The sequence below is a fragment of the Otolemur garnettii genome, unplaced genomic scaffold, assembly GCF_000181295.1.
Source record: "Otolemur garnettii isolate 467f Iridium unplaced genomic scaffold, OtoGar3 scaffold00039, whole genome shotgun sequence".
NCBI lineage: Eukaryota > Metazoa > Chordata > Mammalia > Primates > Galagidae > Otolemur > Otolemur garnettii.
The window spans coordinates 14,611,911-14,639,485 of NW_003852434.1; the positions used below are offsets into that span (position 1 = coordinate 14,611,911).

General features: G+C 36.0%; 1 protein-coding gene across 5 annotated transcripts in view; it reads left to right on the plus strand.

Moving 5' to 3' along the window:
• The window catches only part of ANKRD17 (ankyrin repeat domain 17), a 157,616-nt gene that overhangs the window by 73,053 nt on the left and 56,988 nt on the right, over nucleotides 1-27,575 (plus strand). For 4 of the 5 annotated variants that reach the window (XM_012805355.2, XM_023513404.1, XM_023513406.1 and 1 more), the window contains 13 exons: nucleotides 4,355-4,511; nucleotides 8,282-8,429; nucleotides 8,675-8,822; nucleotides 9,986-10,219; nucleotides 13,368-13,462; nucleotides 15,619-15,856; nucleotides 17,613-17,804; nucleotides 18,106-18,215; nucleotides 19,623-19,710; nucleotides 22,169-22,296; nucleotides 22,545-22,688; nucleotides 23,273-23,375; nucleotides 24,843-25,595. In XM_012805355.2, the coding sequence (XP_012660809.1) occupies nucleotides 4,355-4,511; nucleotides 8,282-8,429; nucleotides 8,675-8,822; nucleotides 9,986-10,219; nucleotides 13,368-13,462; nucleotides 15,619-15,856; nucleotides 17,613-17,804; nucleotides 18,106-18,215; nucleotides 19,623-19,710; nucleotides 22,169-22,296; nucleotides 22,545-22,688; nucleotides 23,273-23,375; nucleotides 24,843-25,595 (2,538 nt within the window). The remainder of the gene's footprint in view (nucleotides 1-4,354; nucleotides 4,512-8,281; nucleotides 8,430-8,674; nucleotides 8,823-9,985; nucleotides 10,220-13,367; nucleotides 13,463-15,618; nucleotides 15,857-17,612; nucleotides 17,805-18,105; nucleotides 18,216-19,622; nucleotides 19,711-22,168; nucleotides 22,297-22,544; nucleotides 22,689-23,272; nucleotides 23,376-24,842; nucleotides 25,596-27,575) is intronic. The other variant, XM_012805356.2, reaches the window with a different exon arrangement.

Below are 27,575 nucleotides of genomic sequence, written 5' to 3' on the forward strand. Positions count from 1 at the left end.
GTCAGTGTTCAGATTTAGATTTCCCCAATTATTCCATAGTGTCTTTTTACTGTTGAGACACTGTAATCAGGATCCAAATAGGGTTCACATATCTTTAAATGGTAATTATTATATTTTTCTTAAGTATCTTTAATTGTAACAGTTCCTTCTTTTTTCCTATTTATTAACTTGAGTTATTTGTCCCACTTTATCGATTTTGCCAGTTACACCTCTGGGTATAAACCAGGGCCCAGATATTTGACGAGAATTGGATTTTTCTGTTTTGGCTCTGCTTGTCTTTCCTGGTGTGGTGTGGTTTCTTATGCATCCCAGAGGCATGGTTGTCCAGTTGCTTCTCTTACTGCGATGCTGAGAGTGAACAGGGTTTAGATACCCAATACCTTTCTTGAGAAAGAATGCTTGAGGGATATTTTTCTTACCTTGTCTCTTACTTGATAGTTTAGGTATAGAATTTTCATTTAAAAATCACTTTCCTTCAGACTAGAAAGAAACTGGTAACTGGACTGGAGTTACCACTCCATTGTCCTCTAATTTCTGGTATAGTTGAGGAGTTTGGTGCCACACTTACTTAGGACTTTTCACTCTCTGTGTCACATATTTCCATTCTTCCTTCCCCAAAGGTATAGAATTTTTGGCATATCAAAATTTTAGTCTCATTTGCCATTTAGTCTCACAAATGCCTTAGTTGTTTTTTTACATTTCAGATTTCCTTTAAATGGTGGTCTCTGCATTTTGTTTGTAGTTAATAACAATGCCATAAGAAGCTAAAATAGAAAGTCTACATATGTTTTGCCAACTTGTGCAGTTCAATATACAGTACATGTTACTTTTCTACTCCAGGGTGACAGTTTATTATAAACATAGAGGCAGGAAACAACTATTTTTTTTATCTCTTAGTTTCTGTGAGTCACGCATCTGGGACAGTCCAGTCAGATTCTCTTGCTTGGGTTCTCACAAGGCTGGAATTAGCTGTGCTGAGTTCTCTTGTATAAGCTTTGGGTGAAAATTCACTTCTAAGTTCGTTGTTACTAGTGGCAGAATTCAGTTCCTTGCATTTATAAAGCTGAGATCCCAATTTTCTTATGGGCTGCCAGAAGGAATTCCTTTCACTCTCTTGAGGTTGCCCACATTCCTTGAGAAGTGGCTTCCTCTGTCTTTATGCTAAAAGTGGCAAGTAGAGTCCTCTTGTGCTTTGACTCTCTTGACTTCCTCATGTCCAACTTGCCAAAGAAATCTCAGTCTTTTGTGAGTTCATGTGATTGGCTCAGGCCCACCAGGATAATCTTCTTGTCTTTAGGACAACTGTGCTTTATGACGTAACTTAATCACAGGAGTACAATCTATGAAATTCATAGTCAGAAGGATTATGTGGGGTATGTACATCAAGGTGGGTAACCTTGGGAATATTTTACAATTCCTAGCACACAGTTATTGAACAGAGACCTTTTCATGTCTTTGTGAACTCCCAAAATGTCAGTATCATTTTCTTTGAGACACATCTGTCAATTTTTTGGCTTGGGAATAATTAACCTGCCTGCCAGAGTTCTGGGAGCTGAAAAGGGAAAGGAGGCTGAGGGTCTGTCTCATCATGCAGACCTTCACTTAATACTCGTGTTTTTTTTTTGTTTTTTTTGTTTTTTTGGGGGGGGGTCTGCTGACATATCTTTTTCTTCTTCATTTTTTTTTTTCCTTGAGACAGAGTTTTTGTAGCTCTCGATAGAGTACTGTGGCATCACAGCTTACCGCAGCCTGAAACTCTTGGGCTTAAGCAATTCTCTTGCCTCAGCCTCCCAAGTATGCGGGACTACAGATGTCCACCAAAATGCCTAGCTAGACTTAATACTCTATTTATGCAGTACTTTATCTCAACCTCTTATTTGGTACCTGATGTCCCCTACTCCAGGGCCTTTTTGATTTCTTTTCTTTAGATAATGGTCACCTGGCTTTGAAGCTTAGCAATAAAGACCTGTATATGATAACGCCTTGCAAGCGTTCTGGTGGTCTCCTTGTTTCCAATCAGGCCTCACCCATGTACCTCTAATTACTGAGTTTTACTGGGTTGATAGAGCTAGTAGCCTGTTTCTCTTTGATAGCTGTGTTTCAGCTTACTCTGTTCTGTTAAGTCAATTATTTCTTGTTTACTTTGTTTTATAAATATTAACTTAGAATTACAAGTTTTTCCTAGTTGTATTAAAGACATAGTTTCTGTTACATTTTTAGACTTCCTTTGAGTAAAGTCTAAAAGGGAAAAAGAATTACTTCCATTATTTTAAAGTCATAAATCTAGGTAATATTTTCATGGGTCCTCTGTTGGAAGTTCTGTGCTTCTGTTGTTCAGTTGATTAAACATTTAGACTTTAGACAGTGAAAGGATAGTTTAGTCATCATGTTCCTTTTTTTTTTTTTTTTTGTCGATTAATTACTGGATAAGACTAGAAAAAAGGATCTGTATGATTCAGGGTAGGTAGAATAAGTAATTTTTGTTCAGTGTTTATTAATTTGAAAGGTTGCCACCTATATCTTTGATTGTTTACTAGTTAGCTTTACTAAAATCTTGGTTATCAGGAAGATAAGTGAAGTTCATAAAGACATAAAGTGTATTTTGTTGTTGTTTTTTCTTTTCAAAACAATGAAAAGATCTAGCTTCTTGCCAGTTCCTATTGCTATTGCTGACGAATTTTTGTTACATATCCGATCAGAATTGGCTGAAAAAATAGAGCTAGTTTTCTTATGTGGATGGAAATATCTCTGTGACTTTGACCTCAATAGTACCACAATATATTATATTTAATTAACCAAAGGTGATCTATCAAATAAATCATAGCAGATTTAGAATATAATATGACTTTTAATGTTATACAGAATTATACAACAGGTATAAATCTAATCAGATCAAGGCTGTTTTGGTGCTTTGTACATCTTGATTACAGCAGTTGTGAAATTTGACTGCTATGACCACTTTATTAAGTGCTAGATTTATTTTTGTTTTTGTGAGATGTAATATTTTATATCTTAGTTTTTTAAAAAAGAAAACAAGTATAAACTTTTATAAACTTTAAGCATAGACTTAATGTGTTATTACTGAATCTCTTTGATTCTATGTATTTTCAGATATGTTTGTTATTACCAAGTGAGTGGTCCTTTTTGTTTCTGTCTTAGTTAAATATGTTTTAAAACCTAAATAGTATTAAACTTTACTATGTGTTTGAATCACTTGGAAACCTTTTTTAAAATGCAGGTTTTGGATCACAGTTATCTTAGGGCCTGAGATTCTGCATTTCTGACGAGCTCCCACGTAGTAGCAGTTTCTATTAAATGAACCACATGTTGAATAGCAGGATTCTATAATATTTATCATAATATTAGAGCTAAAGGATTTCACTTTTGACTATGCATCAGAATCGCCTTAGAGCATTTAAAATGTATAGATGCCTAGGCCCTACTTTCTGAGTTAGATCTCCAGATAGACATAGGAGAGCTCAGCATCTATATTTTTAAATAGGACCGACCACCAGTGATGTTGAAGGCAGCTTGGATTAAGTACCACTTAGTTAGACTAATAAATATCAGAGTTAGGCTTGCTTTGCAGGGTTATATACAAAAGCAGAAAATTGTGTTTCATGCAGATGGTTCTAACCATGCCTGTTTTTGACATTATTTTTCTTTTGTTGTTATGCATGATTTTTAGATATGATAAGTTTTGATAAGATTTTGAGAATATGTAGTAAGTTAATTGTAGACATAATTTGAAATGAGGTACTCAAACATTGCTTATCTTTTATAGCTAGTCTAGAATGCTTTTTAAAAGCCATTTTCATCACAAGTGATAGCCCAACTAAACATTCTCAAGTAAAAGTGTACATTTACCAAAGCCTAGAGTTGGTGTTGGCTTCTGGCACTACTGGCGTCAGTGAGTCAAAAATAATATGATCTCCTTTCTGCTCTCCTGTATGTTGCCTTTATTTGGGGCAGTCTTTTTCTGTATGTGGTGATAAAAGTGGCTAAATAACTCATGACTCACATCTTACCAATTTAGCAACCTTTGAATATAGGTTCTTCTTTTAAAGATTTGACAGAAGTTTAAGTGAGGACTCCTAACGTTGCCATCATAGGCCAAAGACCCATTTCTGGCACAGAGAGTTACAGGATCAAGTACTTATAAATCACGGAGGGAAGAAGATTATTAGAAAATTGCGGAAGAGTAGTTTCTCAAAAGATGCCAGGCAGACAAAATATATATCCACTGTAGCATTTGGAAGTTATTTGTTAACATAACATATAGATTTAAGTAACTTGAATTTTGCTTTGTTTCTCCTTTTGGGTATGTCCATATTGGTGTGAAACAATGTAATAGGAATAGGCAAATTATCCACGGCTGATGGTAAAGCCTTTGCAGATCCCGAAGTGCTCCGGAGGTTGACGTCGTCTGTTAGTTGTGCGTTGGATGAAGCTGCTGCTGCGCTGACACGGATGAGAGCTGAAAGCACAGCAAGTGCAGGGCAGTCGGACAAGTAAGTGCATTGTCATTGCAGTCAGCGTGCAACTGGTTCTTAAAAATAATGAAAATAGCTAACACTTACTGAGCATTTATTTTGTTCTGGGTGCTATCCTAGTTACTTAACGTATGATGTCTTATTCACATGTACAGAACCTTATAAGTCATGTTTTGTTTTTAATTTCCATTTTACAGATGGAAAGCTGAAGAGAGTGAGGGATTTAATCAGAGTCAGATAGATGACAAATGACAGAGCACCCATGCCTATCTGAATATAAGGCTTAATTTTTAGTCAATATGTTATAAAAGATCTTTTACTTATTTAGATTTTGGGGGTTTTTAATGTGTTGGTGACAAAGAGTAAATACTTTTCAATTAGTAATGCCTTTTTCTAATTCATTTGGACTATAGTTTGGACTATTTTAAAAAGGAGAACTTTGCTTCATGAAGTTTTAAAAAAAATCATAGCTCTAGTCCCCATAGCTTGAATGGAAGTGAGTCCAGGGACTTGGTGTATTGCCTCCAATTCCTTGTGAATAGCACTTTATAGTTAGTAAAGGCTCAGTCAATATTTTGTGATTTGGTGTTTTAAGTTTTTCTGGTGATAATTATATGGCAGAAAATCACACCATCTCTTATATTCATTCTGTTCATAAGTGTATTGAAAAATGGATAGAAACTAGGGAGCAGCTAGCAAAGAAGCATTAATATATGTTACTCTTTCAGTCCTCAGTGGCTTCTTTGACTTTTTTCTAACTAAAATTTAGAGTAAAAACATTTAATAATTATCTTTTATGTACTGGTATTTTTATGCAACATCTTTAAAGAACATAAAAGAGAGGTAAAGTATGAGCAAGTGCTGGAGTTTGCTGTAGACTCTTATTATTAGTCTTCCGTTCATCTATATTTTGGAGTTTTCATTAATTTACTTTACTATTATCATGGATTGACTCTCTTTTAGTTAACGGTGGGTTTTATTTCTTAGTTAATGTTCGTATTACTAGCCAGTAATATTTTTGATATTTTCCAGATTTTTTTTTCATATGCTACTTGCTGAGATTGGCAAGAAAGAAAATTGAAAACACCTTAGAGGGGCTAGTAAAGGTAGTTCGAGCAGGAAATAGAATAAAAAAATAAGAAGTTAGATTTTTAAAGAAAATATTAGACTTTAGCAGCAAGACAGTAGAACATTGTGATAATATTTATTGAACAAACCTTAAGAAATAGGTAGCGTTAAGTGCTGTGAATGCTATATACTAGACTGAATATGCCCTTTCCTCACAAGTCCTGAAATTCAGCCATTGCTCAAATAGATCCTATAATGTTATTTTAAAGCTAGCAATACATATGGAAATTGAATGAAAAATCCAAATGGTGAAGTAGATGAGGATCGAGTATATGATGTGTGTGTGGGGTGGGGACAGAGAGAGAGAAAGAGCCAGACAGACGTTATGATGAAAGAGAGTAAAGGTGTACTCCTCCATAGTAAATGTTCTATGGGAAGGGTTTGCTCTAAACTTGCTTAAAAATGGTAGAGAGTATTGGATTTAGGAACTGTCAGCATCCTATGAAATGAGACATTTAAAGAAACTTTTGGTAGGCAAGCTTATTAAGTATTGAGTGAGACTTTCATCTTTGATACGGGGACAGTATAGTTAACAAGTAAAATATGTAGTGTGGCACACAATGTCAAAAAACTATGGAAAAAAATTAAATGAGGAGATACTAGGGTGACGTTTGGGTTGGATGTCCCCAACCTACATCAGTTCATTTTCCATTGCTTATAACAGAATACCAGAAATGGGGTAATTTATAAAGAAAAGTAACTTATTTCTTAAATTTAATGGAAGTCGAGCCGTCCAAGATTAAGGGGCCACATCTGGTAAGTGCCTTCTTGCTGGTAAGGACTCCTTGCAGAGCATCAGGAGGCAGCGCAGGGCATCACGGGTGAACAGGCTGAGTGCGGTAGCTCAGGTCTCCTTTCTTCTTAGTAAGCCCACGAGTCCCACTCCCGTGATAATCCATTAACTCACTAACCCAGTGGTTCTCAAGCTGTGGGTTACGACACCTTTGGACTGTATTAAAGGTTCGCGGCATTAGGAAGGTTGAGAACCACTGTACTAACCTATTAATCTTTCATGACCTAGTCACCTCTAAAAGGTTCCACCTCTCAATACTACCATATTGAGGATTAAATTTCAATATGAGTTTTGGAGGGGACACATTTTCAAACCATAGCAGAGATCATGGTGCATTTTTAATGGTATGATCTGTGAAATCTTCACTTTTAAGCAGATTTTAGCAAAGAAGAATAAGGGTGAGAGAATAGGAAGTGAAGCCAGAGGGGTAAAATGAAAGAGGATGTGTTATCCTGCCACTGAGCAGGTCTTGTACGAATTTCGGCTTTTACTATAAGTGAGGTTCAAGGGCAGCGAAAGGTTCTGAGTAGAGGAATGACATGATCTACTTTCCTTTAAATCATTTCATCTGGCTGCCTGTTCAAAAGAGCCTGAAGGGGAGAGCAAAGGTGAAAACATGCAAACTAGTTAGGAGGCTTTTCCATATTGACACTAAAAATGATGGCCTTAATTCTAGGTGGTGGTAATAATAGAGGCATAAAAAAGTGGTTATCCCTGGGTTTCATTAGTAATGAAGTAATAGGGCCATGAACCTCCATGGTTGACCACCTCCCTACATTAACTGTCTCCTTAAGTTTCCCTAATTTTTGTAGACTGGATATGTATCACCATGTACTTAATCAGTATAGTAGGGCTAGTTCCTTATCTTGACCAGTTTGTTACAGTCCCTTGGATGGTCACCTTACAGAGATGCTATTGTTATTAAAATAAAAGTGAATATTAATAGTCCTGGATTTAGCTTTAGAATGAATTTTCTCTAAAAATAAGTCAGAAATCTCTGTACAGGCAGTCCCTGAGTTACAGACATCAAACTTAGTACACTCTTATTTACAGTCGGAGGCTGTTTCAGTTCTGCAGTTACAACCATCTGACTGATGTACAGTTTGCACTTAGGAACGGATGTTATTACCTGTCCAGCTCACATACATATTCAGCTTCAGAACAGATCTGCAAAGCTATCTTATTCATTACCTGGGGATCGCCTGCCTGTAGTTAGAATTGTTAGGGGAGATTTATAGGGCAAAAAATTTTCTCTCAGTCTAATTGTTACTTCACTTTTTCCACTCCTTTTGTTTGAATTCATCTTTTTCTTGCCTGGATTTTTTGAGACGTTCCCCCCAAATATAAGTAAATACTCCTTTTAAAAATTCTATCAGTTATTTATTAATATTGCATTCTCCCAACTTTTCTATTTGATTTCTGTTTACTTCATGGAAGGATCTTAAAGGTGTTTGTAATATGTACAAGTTTTGCTCATTTTATACTTCTTAATTAAATTTTATACAAATATTCTAGTGACCAAACAAAAGAAGTATCATTATAACCTGTATTTTGTGTGTGATTTCTATAAAATTTTACTTTGAAATTTTATGTTTTTTTTCCACTTATAGCAATTCAGACTTTATTCTTCAGCTGCATAACTAAAAACATTTAGGAATATTGGGATAATTTTAATTCAATGATATTTCTGTGGAGATTAACACAGTGAACTCAGTAATTTTCAGCATTTTGTTATGAATGACATTGAAATAAGACATTTTAATTTAGGACTACTGTTAAAGCTGACATCAAAAACCAATACTGTTGCTGTTCATATTTTTAATGTTCATACATTCATCCTGAGATGACATTGTTCTTCCCATAATAGCCGCAGTTTGGCAGAAGCCTGTTCAGAAGGTGATGTGAATGCCGTGCGGAAGCTCCTCATCGAAGGGCGGAGTGTCAATGAACACACCGAGGAAGGGGAGAGCCTCCTTTGCTTAGCTTGTTCAGCTGGATACTATGAGCTTGCACAGGTTTGTTTATGAAAATAAAACTTTTGTTCTCATCTTGACCTCCTTAGTAAAGAAAAATAAAATAAACCCTTTCAACCATTAGGTTGAAACTGTTTCAACAAACAGTTTTTGTTGGGTAAATTAAGTGTATTTATTGGCACTTTTATTGTAATATGACGAGGTTGATGTTACATAAATATATCTGTTCAGCATTTTTTGATGAAATTATCATTTTCTAATAACCTTTAAACTTTTTCTTTCATAAGGTTTTGTTGGCAATGCATGCAAATGTGGAAGATAGGGGAATCAAAGGTGACATTACACCTTTAATGGCTGCTGCTAATGGAGGACACGTCAAAATTGTGAAGCTGCTGCTAGCTCATAAAGCTGATGTCAATGCACAGTCTTCAACAGGTCACACCCATTTCTTTTTCAGTTTCGCTAAATAGTAACACCCTTCAGTGATAATTTCTCACGAACGTGATCTTTAGTGTTGTTTATCATTTCTTTTATTTCTTAGAATAATGTGCTGCACATTTGTGTAAATCTGTGCATGAGGTTGGAAGTATACGGAATATATATGAATGCAATTTCTTTTGTTTCTGAGGGTAACTTTGGGCTTCTAAGATTCCTTTAGATTAGTTTACAAAACCTACTCAATTAGTGGGGCCACCATCTTGGAATTGGAGAGGTGTGGACTCTCAAATCTAGGTTTCCTATTTTTAAGGGGAGAAGGAGAGGGAAGATAGAAAGAATAAAAGATTATGGAGCAAAAGGATGGTCCATCATTGCCTACCATTGCTAAGTTGTCACCTGAGAAAAAGAAAGTATTAAAAAATATTGTGCCACACAAAAGCATCACTATAGTTTTAATTGTTGCCCCCATACTTAGGCCTAGAAGGTTTTGTTATAAAAGTTCTAAAATTATATGAAAATATCTTTTGTGTATTTTTACATAATCTTTTCAAATTTATTAGATTTTTAAAGTTGTTTCTAAGGTCTACATATTCTGGTTTGAAGGAATTTTAGAAATCCTCATTTTACCCAGAAAGTTGATTTTTCTTAGAACATGGGAAATTTTTATCACAAAAAAGTTTTTTGAAATTACTTTAACTTTGATCAGATAACTGATACTTGAAATTGTAGTGAAAACAGACATGTGATTAAAAGGGATGGCATAAGGTATGTATATGATGGATAATTTTAGGTTAAGAACATTAAAATAACAAAGAATAAAACTTGTGAAACATTTCTCTGATTAAAGTTAAAGCAGACAACTTTATTCTCATCAGAAAGGGAAAAGTTAGTTTCAGGGCAGAATTAACTCAATTCTTTGCAACTTCGCAGTGCTGATAAGTATATTTGATTTTCCGCATGTACGTGACTGGTTTTAAATGGAAAATGAGAATAGGGAGTTGATTTCAGAAAGATAAAATGGAATAGGAAAGGAATTATATATGATAATAATATTACTGATTATTGTGTTTATAATTTTTCAGTTCTCTTCTTAATGAAAATAGGATGCTTTATTTTGGTACTTTATTTTAATGACTTTTTGTATTTCCTGATTAAAATAGGCAATACAGCACTTACATATGCTTGTGCTGGAGGCTATGTAGATGTTGTAAAGGTGCTCTTGGAATCCGGTGCTAGTATTGAGGACCATAATGAAAATGGTCACACTCCTCTTATGGAAGCTGGAAGTGCTGGGCATGTGGAAGTAGCCAGATTGCTGCTAGAGAACGGGGCTGGCATTAATACGCATTCCAATGAATTTAAAGAGAGTGCCCTTACATTAGCTTGTTATAAAGGTACAGTATAAACCTTTTTTTAACAAAGTTTTGAACACATGAAATTACAATTATTTTATATGATATGGTTTTTAAATTAAAAAGTAAAACAATAATAGTATAAAATGTAATTAAATGTTAAATAACTGTTTTAAGTGTTTCACAGTGTTTAACATGTAAATTTTAAAATGTAGTCTAAACATTATAAATATTACTAATGAAAACTTGCAGTTTAGTTGCTTTATCAAAAAGTTAATTCGTTTTAATGTAAACTGTATCCTAAAGTGGCTTTGCATGTTGGGAGTATTTTACCTGAATATTTTGCCATGATATTTTAAATGATGCCAGCCAACCTGAAAACATTGATAATACAGTAAATACTCTCCTTTGGTCAGGCCTGAGAATTGCCTAGAAAGTTACTTGATCTGAAAATAATTAATGCTCTAGATTCTAGACGTTTTTCTGACTCCACATGTATTAAAAGATAAATGACTATAAAGTAAGATTTTTTTACTTTAAGAAACTTTTTTGTTATAAAAAAGCAAATGTGTGTGTCTTTATAGGCATTCATTTCAGTGTTTCATATTATCTGCAACTGTGCCATATTTGTATTATAAAATAATGGATAAATTCTTGACCCTGAGGCATCAAGCAAAACCTCTTGTCAGGCCTGGTACAAAATAAGGAGGCAGTCACTCTCAAGGGTTGTTCATTCACTTGCACTAGCTTGTGAGTGAGTACCTCTTTAAATTTTACATCCTGAGTTTTTTTTTTTTCCTTGAGACAGAGTCTCACTTTCTTGCCCCTGATAAGGGTACCTTGGTGTTTTTTTTTTGTTTGTTTGTTTTTTTTGAAACAGACCCTCAAGCTATCCCCCTGGGTAGAGTGCTGTGGCATCACAGCTGACAGCAACCTCCAACTCCTGGGCTCAAGCGAGTCTCCTGCCTCAGCCTCCCAAGTAGCTGGGACCACAGGTGCCTGGCTATTTTTTGGTTGCAGCCATCATTGTTGTTTGGTGGGCCCGGCTGGATTCAAACCTGCTACCTTAGGTGTATGTGGCTGGCGCCTTAGCTGCTTGAGCCACAGGCGCCGAACTGAGTACCTTGGTGCTATATAGCTCACAGCAACCTCCAACTCTTGGTCTCAAGTGATCCTCTTGCCTTAGCATCCCAAGTAGCTGGGGCTATAGACACCCACCTCAATGTCTAGCTATTTTCATAGATGGGTTTCTCGCTCTAGCTTAGGCTGGTGTTGAACTCCTGAGCTTAGGCTATCCACCCGCCTTGGCCTCTCAGACTGTTAGGATTACAGGCATGAGTCACCGTGCTTGGCCTTTACACCCTGAGTTTTGATTTCCTCTAGTCGTGGCCCTCTAGTTTTGTTTCCTTCTATTTAAGAGTGGCCAAAGTTGTGTGAGGCTTTTGGAATAATTTAAAAATATGTGAAAATAATGCTTAGATACAAAAATTACTAAAATTTAAGTTATACTTGCAAAGTAACTTTATTTGAAGTGCTTTTGATTATCTGATATTAACAGTTTCATATAGGGAGCACAGCTAAGGTCCCTTCCTCACCCCCTAGGTAATTCAGCAGAGGCTGGTCTTCATCAGGAGGAGAGGAATTAAGTCTTGGGGTAGGCTACCTGGATGACTCTTTCCTCGTTTCACACATACTTAATAAATCGAGAACTGACTGCATTTCGCTACTAATTCGCAAGTGGTCAGAGAGCTTTGAGATGGGCTGACTTGTACCCACTTTTTACTCTCTACTTTGCTTATAGTTCTACCCTGCTTTCCAGAGGAGGCATCTGAGGTTGGATCTTGCAAGCTTTAATTAGAAGCTGGGTAGAAATTGAGCTGGTAAAGAACATCCTGATTATAGGGATCCAAGGACCCTCTTCCTTTCCTCTGTTTCCTGGTGAGGTTTCCTGGGATGTAGATTAATAAGAGATGAAGAAGGTACAGAACTCAGGGTGAGACTAAGCATTGATACAGATCATTGGAAGGAGAAAATGCAGGAAAAGGGAGGTAGGCAATGAGCAAATACAAGATACGGGAGATACTATAGTAACTCCCCAAAGTAAATTTTATTATGACTGTTTACATGTGACTGCACATATGTCATATGTGTCACCCCCAGAACCTACTCCCAGTTGGTTATAATTGATTGTACCTCGTTCTAAATAACCTAGGGGAAAAAAGAAGTCATTTTCCTATTTTTTGTTGTATGGACTGAGAAATCTTTTTAGTTTGTCTTTTGCATTTTAACTACTCATAAGGTATATTTATCTGAACTGAAGCACATGGTTTATTTGAAACTGCATAAATATATGTGTATCAATATGTATATATGTATATTTGTATCTAAATAAATACTGTTTTTCTTCTTCTTCTTATTTTTTTTTTGAGACAGCTCACAGCAACCTCCAACTCCTGGGCTTAAGTTATTCTCTTGCCTTAGCCTCCCAAGTAGCTGGGACTACAGGCATCCATCACAACACCAGCTATTTTTGTCATTGTTGTTCAGCTTGCCCAGGCTGGATTTGAACCCACCAGCCTTGGTGTATGTGGCTGGGGCCATAACCACTGTGTGATGGGCGCCAAGCTCCAAATAAATATTTGAATAAATTCAGGGTGGACATAAAGTTTGAGTGCAATTTACTGTGTTAAACTATTTTAAATTGCACACAACATTTGAACTTTATGTCCCCACTGTATAAATTAAATGGTGTAGTTTCAAGAATGTTTTTATACATGCAGTTCCCAATTTACAAGCAAGTTGTTTCTAAAAGGTTTTTGAATTATTGGAACTTAAAACACATTTTGTCATGGAAATAACTTAAATGATTAGTATCCCAAGCTACTTGTTTATAAGAGCAAATTTATTCCATATTGTGGATAAAATAGCCATAAACATCCTGGGCTCTTACAGGGATTCCTTCTGCGGTGGAGATCCTACGAGCAGCACTTTTTAGAGTGATAGGATAAGGAGTAGAGTATTGAGGTCGTTTGTATAATTTGTGACAGTTTAGGGTGGCTCATAGTTGACTTAAACTATACTTATAAATTTAATGCTATGAGTTAACTATAACTTTTAAGAATATTGTAAGTTTAAGAATGTTTTTTGTAATAATAAAATATTTAAGTAATTTTGTTCACTTTTGGTTTAGGACACTTAGAGATGGTGCGATTTCTTTTGGAAGCAGGCGCTGATCAAGAGCATAAAACAGATGAAATGCATACTGCTTTGATGGAGGCTTGCATGGTAAGATTGGTGATATATATACCCAAAGCATATTTGTGTATTAGTCAGAGACGGCGCAAGTGTTCAATGGGTACTTCTCCTTGAGTGCTAAGATTCTCTTTATCTAACCTTCTTGTGGAGCAGAAATTTAGCTGTTGACTTATTGGTAATTTTCAGAGTTAGTTGTATATTCCCCGATAGTAGAGTTACATTTTTTTTCCGCCTGTTTTTTTTTTTTTGAGACAGAGTCTCACTTTTTCACCCTCGGTAAAACGTGCGCCAGCGTCACAGCTCACAGCAACCTCAAACTCTCGGGCTCAAGCAGTTCTCTTGCTTCAGCCTCCCAAGTAGCTGGGACTAAAGGTGCCCACCACAAAACCTGGCTATTTTTAGAGATGGGGGTCTCGCTCTGACTCAAGCTGGTCTCGAACTAGTGAGCTCAGGCAATCCACCTGCCTCAGCCTCCCACAGTGCTAGGATTACAGCAGTGGCTAGGCGTGAGCCACACTGGTTTTATGTAATTGGCACAAAAATGACATTTTTGAAGGTTGACTGAGGCTGTTAAAAAGGAAAATATAATCCAGAATATGTATATTAACACTAAGTGCAACACATATCTCATATCAATAAATTAATAAAAGAATAATTTAAAAGTAGAGTATTACATTATATAGTTTCCCTTCTGTCATGGTCTTTTCTAAGTCCTGGATTCTTTTTTGAAGAACTGTTTTTCTTAGTTTGTACTTAGGAATGAGTCATAGTAGTACTCTTAGACTTTTTTCTTTGGGTTTATGCTTTTGACACAGTATGGATGAGAGTACTATTATAGACAAATTTATAAGGAAAAAACATGCCAAAGCTAGGACAAGGCCCAAAATGAATTTGAAGTTCCTTGTTTCAATTTCTCTTCAGATAATGATTATTAAAATGATGTTAAGTTTTATTTACCAATTTTTAAACAGTTCAGTAGTCATTTAAGACTTATCTCTTGATTTCCTTATTGCTATTTTAGTGTTTGTTCCAGTAAATTATTTTTGAACAAATAAAAGTTTCTTTCACTGTTTTTGAGTTCCTTATTTGCAAAATGAACACATATAATATTTCTGCAGTGGTTGTGAGGATTAACTGAGGTAATGTGTGTAAAACACAGCAATCATCTTACTGACAGTAAGTTTTAACAATTCCCCAGAGTAAAGATATTCAGTTATCTTTGTCACCCCCCCACCAGAGAAACAGCCTATATGTAGATTAAGAAATCAAAATGGAATTTTCTATAGAACTAACCAACATGCACTGGAAGTAAATGTTTTAAGTAAGTAAAAGATATTAGTGGGGGCCAGACACTTGAAAGCTTGTTAAAAGATTGAGGTTTTCAACAGGACTTAATGGAATTGTAGGAATTGATTATGCAGGCAGAAGATTCTGAATTGAAGGAATAGCAAAGTAACCATAGTAATAAAACATTAGAGTTGTGACCGGGAGGGAGGCAAAAATGGGCATGACACGTTCAAAGGAGGATGAGCGTCTGTGAGATAATATATAGAAAGGAAAAAAAAGTTTGTCAAAGTTAGAAAGAAGGGAAAGAGAGACATGAAGTTACCAGTAATTAGGAAAGCTGTGAGAAAGACTAACAAGCAACAGACAGACAGTAAATAACAAGAGAACTGCCTTTTCTTTTTCTTGGCATTTGAATGATGAACAATGAAGTACATGTATAGACACTGTGCTCCACTGACACATCACGAATCCTCCACCTCTTCAAAAATTGTCATATTTTTCTTTTTTTTTTAACATAGTAAGTTTGCAAAGTTTGTAGATTTTTATGAAAATACTATTTCTCTGATCTCTGTTCCTTAGCACTTAAGTTTTTACCATGCCATGTTGATGTTATATATGGTCTCACAGTATTCTCTTATTTTACATACGTATTTTCTTTCTTGATGGTTAATACATTTCTTGATTTATGGTATTATTTTTCTACTTGTTTTATGTTCTCAACCACTATTTCCTTCTCTTATACTAAAAGTATAGGCAGGAACAGTAAGTGTTGATTTACTCAGCTGTTAAATGTAGAGCAATTCTTATTTGCAGATCAATGAACTTTACTGAATAGCAGTTGAGAAGTCTTCAAATTTTATTAATGGTGCTGTTTTAATTTTTAATTACGTTATGATTAGGATGGCCATGTTGAAGTAGCTAGGTTACTCCTTGACAGTGGTGCCCAAGTGAACATGCCTGCTGATTCATTTGAGTCACCGTTGACTTTGGCTGCCTGTGGTGGGCATGTGGAACTTGCGGCTTTACTTATTGAAAGAGGAGCTAGCCTGGAAGAGGTCAATGATGAAGGTTATACACCACTGATGGAAGCAGCTCGGGAAGGACATGAAGAAATGGTGGCACTACTTCTAGGCCAAGGTAACCCTATCAGTGAAGATGATGAAGTATAAATATGTAAAACCTTAGAGTATAGTTTTATAAAATTGAATCTCAGTATTTTACTTTTCTAGTAGATTTCCAATGAGATTTTGTTACACAATCTAATAGTAAAGTATTTACTGTGAAAATGGCTCCCATCTTGTGCTAAACAAAATCAGATGAACAACTTTAATATAGAGTTTTCAGAGTCATCATGTGCTATATGACCACAGAACAGAGAACTGGGGTTGGCATAGAATTGTGGGTTAAGTAGGGGAATATGTGAGAATCAACATTTCTCAAGGTAGTGTGTTAAGGGAATTAATTCCTTTGGGGGCAGAATACCTATTAATCAATATTTAATAGATCAGCATAAAACAGTGTGGAGTTCCAGCCCTGCCGAGAGTACTGACTTGATGGAGTGTAAGAATTCATGTCAGAAGCTGCTGTGTACCTCAGGACATCGTAAACTTAGCTTCTGGGAAAAGTGAAACAGTACCTGTACTTCATAAGATCTGCCTTCTCTGCATTTATAGCCTGATTTTATTTTTCTTTTAGTAATAGTAAAGTTTTTGTCTGGAGAAATCTTAAGAGGAATGACACTTTAAAAACTGCTTTGTGTTTATTTAGATGTAATATTAAGTAGAATTTTAAAAGCAGACTTCTTAGATTTGAACCACAACTCTACTACTTGCCAGTTTTGTAACTTTAGGCAAGTTTCTAACCTTTCGTGTCTCAGTTTTTATGACCTGTAGGGTAGTTATGACGGTTAATATGTATGTGTGAAGCAGTGTTTTTAATCTTTTTTATCTCACAGCACACTTGAACCTATAGTTAAACTTCCATGGCACACTTAAATTATGTTAATCTAAAATTTAGTTGAAAAAAAACAAAACACTTACTGTACTTTAAACTTCTCTCAAAAATATTAATTAATGATCTTTAAGTATTTTGTGGGAACGGCTGACAAATCACTGGTGTCAAGCTTGTGGATGAGTGCTTGTCATCTGGCGCCTGTTATGGGCCAGCTGTGGTGGTCGTGGTATAGTAGTGATGATGACAGTGTCGTGGCCTTGGATGAGCTAAGGGGCCAGTTTCCTTAGCTGTAAAATGGAGATGATAATGATACCTAAACAGTTTTCAGAAGTGCTTTGTGTCTTGCCTGGCAAATAGGAAGTCCTTGTTAAATGCTGGCTATTACTGTCATTGTCATCATTATTGTCTTTATCATTATTTTGAATCATTATAATAGGGGATGTAGTTAGTTTTTCTGAGTCTTTTTTATCACTTGACTTTTACCTTTTGGCTGCATAAATATTGTTCCAGCTATGCACATCAAATACGGACTAGAGCAGGGGTCCTCAAACTTTTTAAACAGGGGGCCAGTTCACTGTCCCTCAGACCATTGGAGGGCCAGACTGCGGGCCCCGGGATGAGTCGGCTGCTGAGCAGGACAGGCAGCGGTGGCAAAAACACCCGGCGGGCCAGATAAATGTCCTAGCAGGCCGTAGTTTGAGGACGCCTGGATTAGGGAATGTGGTTGTATTGACTGCCTCAGGAGTAGGGAGAGGTTCTTCTGTGGTACAGGAGTACAAACATTTATTTTTGAGATAACAGTTTGTAATGAACAATCATGGTTTGCTTATTCTTTCTTATATCGTCACCTTTTTTCCTATGCTGTTTAGTGTCCATTCTTATTTTCCTTTTTTAGAATAAGTTAATGACTTTCTTTAAATAATTAGAATCATTATTTTAGGAGCAAATATCAATGCACAGACAGAAGAAACTCAAGAAACGGCCTTGACTCTGGCTTGCTGTGGAGGCTTTCTGGAAGTGGCAGACTTTCTCATTAAGGCAGGAGCTGACATAGAACTAGGGTGCTCTACCCCTTTGATGGAAGCTGCTCAAGAAGGTCATTTGGAGTTAGTTAAATACTTACTAGCTGCAGGTAGGCAATTTTGCATTTAGAAGAAGTTTTTTATATGATTAAGTAAAAATGTCATAATGCAAATATTTTTATGATGTTACAATATAAAGAATATGTGTAAAAAAGGGTAATATGTATGTATTCTGAATAATTTACATTACTGATATTTGTAGTATCTGCAGCTTTCAGACGTTTTATTTATATATTTTTTTCTTTTCTTTATTTTGTTTGCTTTCAAAGACGCTGACATTCTCTATTTCTAGAAATGAATAAGGTTACTTTGTCTGATAAGTCTGTGTGTTTTTTGTTCACACTGTTGTAGGAGCTAATGTTCATGCAACAACGGCGACAGGGGACACAGCACTGACATACGCCTGTGAAAATGGTCACACTGACGTAGCAGATGTCCTGCTTCAGGCAGGAGCAGATCTGGTAAGCTGTGTCACTTACTAAATTTTAATATTTAAAAATAAGACAAGATAATTTTAAACAATGGAGATTCTGGACGTAGAGGGTATCCAACTTTATCTTGGCCTTTTTGCCATTCTTTCTCATATAGTCACCTTTTTTCCTATGCTGTTTAGTGTCCATTCTTACTTTCCTTTTTTAATAGTACTATCCAGTCCACTAACCCTCATCTTTCACAGAAAAAAAGATTTTGTGTTAGAGATATTAATACAAATTAATTTTCCCTTTAGGTATTAGCTTTTTTTAGAAGCTCTTTTGATTTTGCATAAAAAAAGACATGTGACTTTTAGGTATTTCATTATAGCTTGTAAAGTAAATTATGCCTACATATTCATTCAGAGCATTAAGAAATAAGAATTACAAGTATAAATATTTAATAAATCTTATCCTTCAAGGTAGTATATAATTTAATATGTCACAGGTCAAATAAATGCTGATGTCATCATAAGAGATATCATAGGGAAAGTACAGAGAGTAAAAAAGCATAGAGGAGGTACAGTGGTCATCTGAAATATTATATTTGGGGCTGGGTAAGATGTGAAAAGGTAGATATGGCAGTGTTGTAGCACGTGAGATGTTCTAGTTGGTAAAAGTGGTGTGAGTGTCGCCTGCGAGGTAGAGAAGCATCATGCAGGTATGTGTGTCTTCTAGTTTAGCCTATGGGGAGCTGGAGGAAGACATCAAAAGGTAGAGATTAGGTAGCACCTGTATTTTCACAGAGCTGAGATTCTGAGGTTAATGAAAAAGGTGCTTTTTTTCATAGTTCATGCAGAAATTCACACGCAGGCAGAAACAAGCTCCTCCTGTAACTAGTTTCATAAAGTTCATAATTCATATAACTTCTCTTTTCTCATTTATGAAAGAGGGTTGTTAAATTAAGTCATTGGAGTAGCCTCTTTTAGCTCTGCATGTGTTAACACAGCTCTTGAAGCACTTATCACAGAAGTTATATTCTATTTAGTTGTGTGTATACGTCTTGTTAGACCAGACATCCTCAAACTTTGGCCCGCTAGGACATTTATCTGGCCCACCGGGTGTTTTTGCCACCACGCCTGTCCTGCTTAGCAGCTGACTTGTCCCGGGGCCTGCAGTTCGGCTCTCCAGTGGTCTGAGGGACAGTGAACTGGCCCCTTGTTTAAAAAGTTGACCTGTGTTAGACTTTGGGCTTTTTCAGCTTGGGAACTATATATCTAGTTTTTACCACAAAGACTATAATATATAGCAATGTAATCATTAGTACTTGCTTAGTTAATGGCAACTAGAGCAACCTCAATGATAGTTAAGAGAAAAATCAAAAGGTGTTCATCAGATGTGCATATTAAATTGTTCACTAGCAATTAAATACCAAGTAAGCCTGTATCTTTTAAACAGGAACATGAATCCGAAGGTGGAAGGACTCCTTTAATGAAAGCTGCAAGAGCTGGTCATGTTTGTACTGTTCAGTTCTTAATTAGTAAAGGTAGGTTTGTATAAATAAAGCAGTAGCTTTTTCTCCCAAATATTTCTACCCCTGTCTTGAGGCATTTTGAGATTGAGGGGTAAAAGGCATTTGGGGGGAATGATGCTGCTGACATTTTATGAGTAGATAGCTGTTAAACATTGTGCAATGCACAGAACAGCTCCAGACTACAAAAGATTATCAGTAGCTTATTGAAAAATGCTTCTATAATGAAAAACTTCCTGTTCGGTGCAGTGGCTCACGCCTTTAATCCCAGCACTTGGGATGGTGAGGCAGGTAGATTGCCTAAGTTCACAGGTTCAAGACCAGCCTGAGCCAGAGAGACCCTACCTCTAAAAAATAGCCAAGCATTGTGGCAGGCACCTGTAATCCTACTTAGGAGGCTGAGTCAAGAGGATCATTTGAGCTTAAGAGTTAGAGCTTGTGGCTTGGCGCCTATAGCTCAACCTGCTAAGGCGCCAGCCACGTACACCTAAGGTGGCGGGTTCGAATCCCCAGCCCGGACCCGCCAAACAACAATGACGGCTGCAAACAACAATGACGGCTGCAATCAAAAAAAAAAAAAATAGCCGGGCGTTGTGGCGGGCGCCTGTGGTCCCAGCTACTTGGGAGGCGGAGGCAGGAGACTCGCTTGAGCCCAGGAGTTGGAGGTTGCTGTGAGCTGTAATGCCACAGCACTCTGCCCAGGGGGACAGCTTGAGGCTCTGTCTCAAAAAAAAAAAAAAAAAAAAGAGTTAGAGCTTGCTGTGAGCTAAGATGCCACGGCACTCTACCAATTATATTAGGAATAATAGATACTTTTGATAGCTTTTACTGGCACCCTACCAAGGGTGACCAAGTGGGATTCTGTCTCAAAAAAAAAAAATTCTCTATGTAAAACTTAAAGGTTTAAGTAACTTAAAGTGTGGTATATTCACGTACATCAGTGTCATCTTGAAACCTGATTTTTATGATGCTTTGCCACTGAGAAATTTGTGGCAAATTATTTTCCCATGGTATATTTCCGTGGCCCTAATTTGCCTTCTTAGGGAGATAATTATAGATGAAATACAAAAAATGCTCACAATTGAAGTATAGTAAATACGACAAAATGTATGAGATTTTCCTACATGTCAGTAATTCTAGTTTGAATACTAAAGATACCAATGACAGATAAAATAAAAAGGAGAATATTGTCTTTACAAGGATCATGCCTGTAATCCCAGAACTGTGGGAGGTTGGGGAAGGAGAATTGCTTGAGCTCAGGAATTCGAGATTTGCCTGAGCCAGAGTGAGACCCCGACTCATTAAAAAGAAAGGAAAAAGAAAAACTGAGCCATGCGTCCAGTGAGCTCCTGTAATCCCAGTGGGTTCCAGAGGCTGAGGCAGCAGGATGCCCACAGCCCAAGTCTGAGGTAGCAGTGAGCCGTGATGCCATTGCACTTTGCTCAGGGCATAGGATGATACTCTGTCTTAACCAAAAAAAAAAAAAAAGAAAGAAAGAGAGAGAAAGAATATGGCTTCCTTTAAATTGTTTGTTGGGTATTTACTCCCTAAGTCCTAGATTAAACAGTTTTCATGCAGAGTTCATCATATTCTTAAGTATAGGAGATTATAGATTTTACTTTTGATTCCACATTGATAAACAAAAGACTTTATATATAAGCCATAACAGTTATAAAAGACAGTAATATATCATTTTCTTATTAAAATATTAAAGAAATTTCACATTTATAATTGTTCATAGGTAAAATAGATCAGAAATGACTTGCTGGTGGGATTATTTTAGGCATTTGGGATTTATTTATGGCATTTTGAACATTCACTTATAATAGATATCTATAACGGTATTATCAAGAAAGGAATTATGTGCATAATCACCACATCCTCTCTTGTTCAATTAATTTTAATGAATTTGATTCCAACTTCTTTCAGCTATTGTATTTCCATTTCCCATATCATTTAGCCCAGTAATCCAAATCATAGACAGGTTCATGGAACAGAGTTACACATGTTTTTATTCTTAGATAGTCCTGATGAAAACAACTGTTCTTTTTTTGTATTCTATGTTTTTTACATATTTAACCTGTAAAGGGCAGTGTGGTTTATTTTTGTTGATTTTTTTAGACATCTTTTCTATTGAAGAACTTTAAACATAAAGATTTGTATTTTTTTAATATAGCAATTATATTAGGAATAATAGATACTTTTGATAGCTTTTACTGGCATATACTGAAATATTTGTGGATTAAATTATGTTTGTCTGGGATTTACTTTGGAGTAATTCAAGATAGAAGAGGAGAATTGATGTGGGTATATGTGAAATAATATTGGCCTTGTATTTAATCATTGAAGCTGGGTAATGGATATGTGGGGCTTTGTTATCCTAGTCTCTCTACTCTTTATGATTTTTAAATTTACCTTAATTTTCAGAAAAGCCATTCTACTAACATGATTTTCCATGCCTTATCTATTTTAGGAGCAAATGTGAATAGAACCACAGCTAATAATGACCATACTGTACTGTCCCTGGCTTGTGCAGGGGGTCATCTGGCAGTGGTTGAACTACTTTTGGCTCATGGGGCAGATCCTACTCACCGTTTAAAAGTATGTAACTCACATGTTTTAGGCAGTATTGTGAATTAATTCTTGAACATTACAGAATATCATTTACAAGTTTCATTTTTAATGATATTCTAAGTATTAACTCTCTCCTTTTTTTATTAGAGGAATGTATTCCTTACTGAACCTCTGATTTTAATGTGTCTGGGACCTGTGGGCTTTTTTTCCCTCAGTGATTGTATAAATTAACTCTTATTTATCACTTTTCCCCGCTTCTCTATTCATTCTTTCAGGATGGCTCCACTATGTTGATAGAAGCAGCAAAAGGTGGTCATACAAGTGTTGTTTGCTATCTTCTGGACTATCCTAATAATTTGCTTTCAGCTCCTCCACCAGATGTCACTCAGTTAACCCCCCCATCCCATGATTTAAATAGGGTAAGATTCAAAACGAAAGCATTTTATATTATGTCTTCTTTATCGCCCTTTCATTCATAGTTTCATTTTAAACTAGATTGATTATTTTAGTTTTAAGAATGTAGTTCTCTTTTAAAATTCAGTCTAACCTCTGTAAGTTGACCACCCAAAGGACTGTAACGAACTGGTCAATATACGAGGTGGTCAATGTAAAGAGCTAGGCCTACTGTACTGATAAGTACATGTAGTGCATGCCCGGTCTGTGAAAATTAGCTCAAGGTAAGCAGGTGGTCATTGTAGAGAGGTGGTCAACTATGGAGGTTCTTCTGTGTGTATTTGATATGGTTGATGAACATCTGATATAATTTTAAAATTCTAGATTGGTATGGCTTTTCTTTACTTTTTTAAGGTCAGAATAATAACTTGAATTCAAAATTCATTAAAAAAATTTTATGGAAAATAATTGGATCCCAACATATTTTAAGTAAATATTATTGTCTGAGATGGTATATTGAAAGCACTTTGAATAAGTCTTTTATTCTTTATTTAAAGCATATGATTTATGGATTGTGTAGGATGCTAATCATCGGTATCTTTTTTCTTAGGCTCCCCGTGTACCGGTTCAAGCACTGCCCATGGTTGTCCCACCTCAGGAGCCTGACAAACCACCTGCCAATGTTGCCACTACTCTTCCTATCAGGAATAAAGGTCAGTTATAATTCTAAAGACTTTGTTACTTATTGTCCAGGTAAAAATAAGATTACAATCAAAACCAGCCATCTCTCCAAAAAACAAATTTTTCTGAGTTGGCATAAGTAAAGGGTTTTTGTTTGTTTGTTTTTTTAACTAATGAAAAAGCATGTTAGTAGGAGGGAAGATAGTTAATTGCACTAATTTATGCTGAAATTAGAAGTTTTAGGAAAAATTCAGATGCTCATCATTGATCCAATTCTGATTATCTATGATTTCATTTAATAACGAGTAATTTTTATTTATGTAAAATGTTACGCTGGATATAGTTGGGTGACATTTTTGTAAATTATTTACTGAAATCTCTTTAGTGATGCAAGGCATAAGATTAATGAGATGGATCAAGTATTAAAAATCATTTTAGAATAACTGGCTTAATAGAGATTGTATATCTGGGATACCTTTTCTCAGTCACTAATTCAAGGTTACTTCAGATATGCTTGTTTGTTCCTCGTAACTTCTGAGGTCCATATTTGACTTGTGGATGTTAACACCATGCATATTCTTAAGTTATGTCCCCAAACATTACACCTACCAGTTTGAATCAGTTTTTCTTTTTAAAAATTTTACCTAAAGAACCAGTGCAGTTTTCATTTTGTTTTTTGGCTACCTATATTCTTTTACCAACATGAATGCTAAGTATTCCCACCAGCTCTTTTCAATCACTACCCCTAACCTAGAGCCGTGGCACCTTTTTCATTTGGTATAGCAAACAGTTGATTGCTGTACCTTTAGCCAGATGTGTCTGATCATCTGGCTGTCAGAAGATACAGTGGATGGTATAGTTGAGCATCTTTTCTTCTAGGAAAACTGAATCCCAGTTCTCTACTGGGTAGGTAGCTGTGTGAATATGTGAATTTATATCTTGCCTATGTCAGTCTTGAAGATGATAGACCCCAACAAGGACATATTTTAGTTGGGTTTTTATTGTTACTTCTCAGTGGTTTGGGTACTTTCTGTGTGTATGTGTGAGTGTTTAAAAGTCATAGGCTATTAAATATCGAAAAACTTTTACTTAGAGATCTAAGTTTTCCCTATATCCTAATGATTTAGCATTACTGTTCTGTTCTTATGATGAATTTTTCATCTTTATGACCATACGGAATATATACACATAGCCTTAGATTTTATTTTAATTGTATCATTTAGGTATCACAAACCTGCATCCCTCTGTTGTCTAATTTTAGCCATGTGATATTTTTAAAATTCTGAAATTAATTTCCAAAGATTATGCACATAAAATACATACATTTTATATTTATAGAAAAGAGGGTGAATTTGTTTTTAATTTTTTAACAGTGCATTTTCACCTTCTATGGCTATGATAACTTGGTGCATAACTGTTGGCACTAAACCTCCCAACAGTAACTCTGTAATGAGGATGCCATTCATGTGCACTTCTGAGGGGGTTTCTTTTTCACACAGCTGCTTCTAAACAAAAGTCCAGCAGCCATTTGCCAGCAAACAGCCAGGATGTACAGGGTTACATCACCAATCAGTCTCCAGAGAGCATTGTAGAAGAGGCTCAGGGAAAGTTAACAGAACTGGAACAGAGGATAAAAGAAGCCATAGAAAAGAATGCACAGCTGCAGTCCTTGGAACTGGCTCATGCTGACCAACTTACCAAGGAGAAGATCGAGGAGCTGAACAAAACGAGGGAGGAACAAATTCAGAAGAAACAAAAGATATTGGAGGAACTACAGAAAGTAGAAAGAGAGTTACAACTGAAAACTCAGCAGCAGCTAAAAAAGCAGTATCTAGAGGTTAAAGCTCAAAGAATTCAACTTCAGCAGCAGCAACAGCAATCTTGCCAACACCTGGGATTACTAACTCCTGTTGGGGTTGGAGAACAGCTTTCCGAAGGAGACTATGCACGGTTACAGCAGGTGGATCCTGTTTTGCTTAAAGATGAACCCCAGCAGACTGCTGCTCAGATGGGTTTTGCACCAATCCAGCCTCTGGCGATGCCTCAAGCTTTACCCCTGGCGGCAGGTCCCTTGCCTCCGGGGTCCATCGCAAATCTTACAGAACTGCAAGGAGTGATAGTTGGACAGCCAGTACTGGGCCAAGCACAGTTGGCAGGGCTGGGGCAAGGAATTCTGACAGAAACACAACAAGGGTTAATGGTAGCCAGCCCTGCTCAGACCCTCAATGACACGCTGGATGACATCATGGCAGGTGGGTTTATATTGTTACGAGCAGGTATCAAATATGATTTGCTTTAAGGCGAGTAAGAGTGTGCCAGAATTTTGCCGTTATCCGACTTGAGAACTATTTTTGGACTCTTGACCCATGTCTATCTTTAGAAATATTAGTTCAATCTCAGAAGTTCTCAGAGGGATACAGGTCAAATTAAAGATTAGCTCATTTCATACAAATGACTGAAGCTTTCTGGCGTAGTTGGGGAGGCTAGGTTTTTCCGAAGTGGAGTTAATCTTTGTTGATTTTCGTTTTTGTTTTGTTTTTTTCCTTTAAGTTCAGAATACTAAAATTGAATTTTGGCATTTTGTTTCTGTATTCACACCAATAAATTTGGAAATTGATAGAAGTTGAAGTACAAAACTAGTGGAACACATCAGGAACCTTGTTTGTGAAAGACATATTATATCTTAATGGATCAGACCTCAAACTTGGTGGATTTAAAAAAAAAAAAAACTCCAAAAAACTTAAGCATCTTTACAACGTTAATAAAGTTCCAAACAACATAGGGTTTAATTATGATATACATCAGTGATTTTACCCCCGTGAATGTTAACTTGTAGTCTCTAACTGTATCGTGGGAAGTTGTGGTCCCCTGACAGTTTTATATATAATATATTTTTAAATATGTAGCCAGAGAGATTTCACTATAATTATGTTCATTGGCAAGAAGAAATATTTTAGAAGGTCTTTTTAATGCTTCTGTATTTTGGTACTTTGGTAGAGAGATATTTCATAGGGTTCTAAGACATAAGACTACTATACAGAGAAGGAAAATTTGCTCTATTTAAAAAGACAAACAGGAAAATTCAAAAGGAAGGAATAAAGAGAAGAACAAAAGAAATAAATGGTTGAATTTTGCTCATTTTCATCTAATTGCCCCCCTTTTTTATTCGTTGGTTTATACTTAAACAATGATGGATTTTTTTCTAATTTTAAAACTATGTTTTAGTAGCATTACTTATTATGATGAGATTGCACATAATTTAAGTTTCATTTTTTAAAAGGATAAAATAAATTAAATTTCATAGTGTTATTTAGCTAACATTCAAAAACTAAGAAAGTGGGTAATGAGACAGATTATATACTTAAACATTTTTCTAAAGCTTTTTAGTCCCTCTTCAATGTCACCTCGACAGTAATATGTGGAATAAAAATCTCTGCTAATTTTAAGGGTGAAATAACTACATTGGAAACACTGCTAGTCATAATAGAACAATAAAGGCTCAGGAGTATAACGTTTTTATTTAGATTTAAAGATTACTATTAATCACCCCTAGCTGGTTATAATTACTACTAATCACTACTAGCTGGTTATAATAATTGGTAATATAATTTTAAAATTCTTAAATATTCTGTTAAAACCAGAGCATAGTACCATAAATTCCAAATTTGATACTGTGTCTGTAGCCATTAATTTAGATCTTAATAGTACTATAGTTGTCAGATGGCCAAAGGATGGGTAGTGTTATATGTTCCTTATGCACTTAAATGAATAGTGGACATTCCATACTGAGGTATGTTTAGAAGTTTTTTAAAAATGCTATCAGATTTTGTGTTATGTGCTTGGGCATAGTTGTCCACAATGATTTGCCCATTATACATTTTTTTATACTGATGGGAATTATCAACAATTTGTAAAGTAGTTTTTCTTTTGATTCACATACCAAACAAATAGTTTTGTGTATTCCCATGTAAACAATTTTTTAAAGTACATAACTTTTTGTAAATATGACAAATACTTGTCATACTATAAAGACGTTTTCCTTCTTTATTCTCATTTATGTGGGGAGAGGAGAGAGAGCCAGAAAGAGGAAGAGCAGGATTAAAAACATTCAGCACCTCCTGCAGCTCATGCCTGGTGACATGCATGTGCACACATCCACACACACACTCCTGTGTTCACCTCTGTGGCTCGTGCCTGGTGACATGCATGTGCGCACATCCACACGCACACTC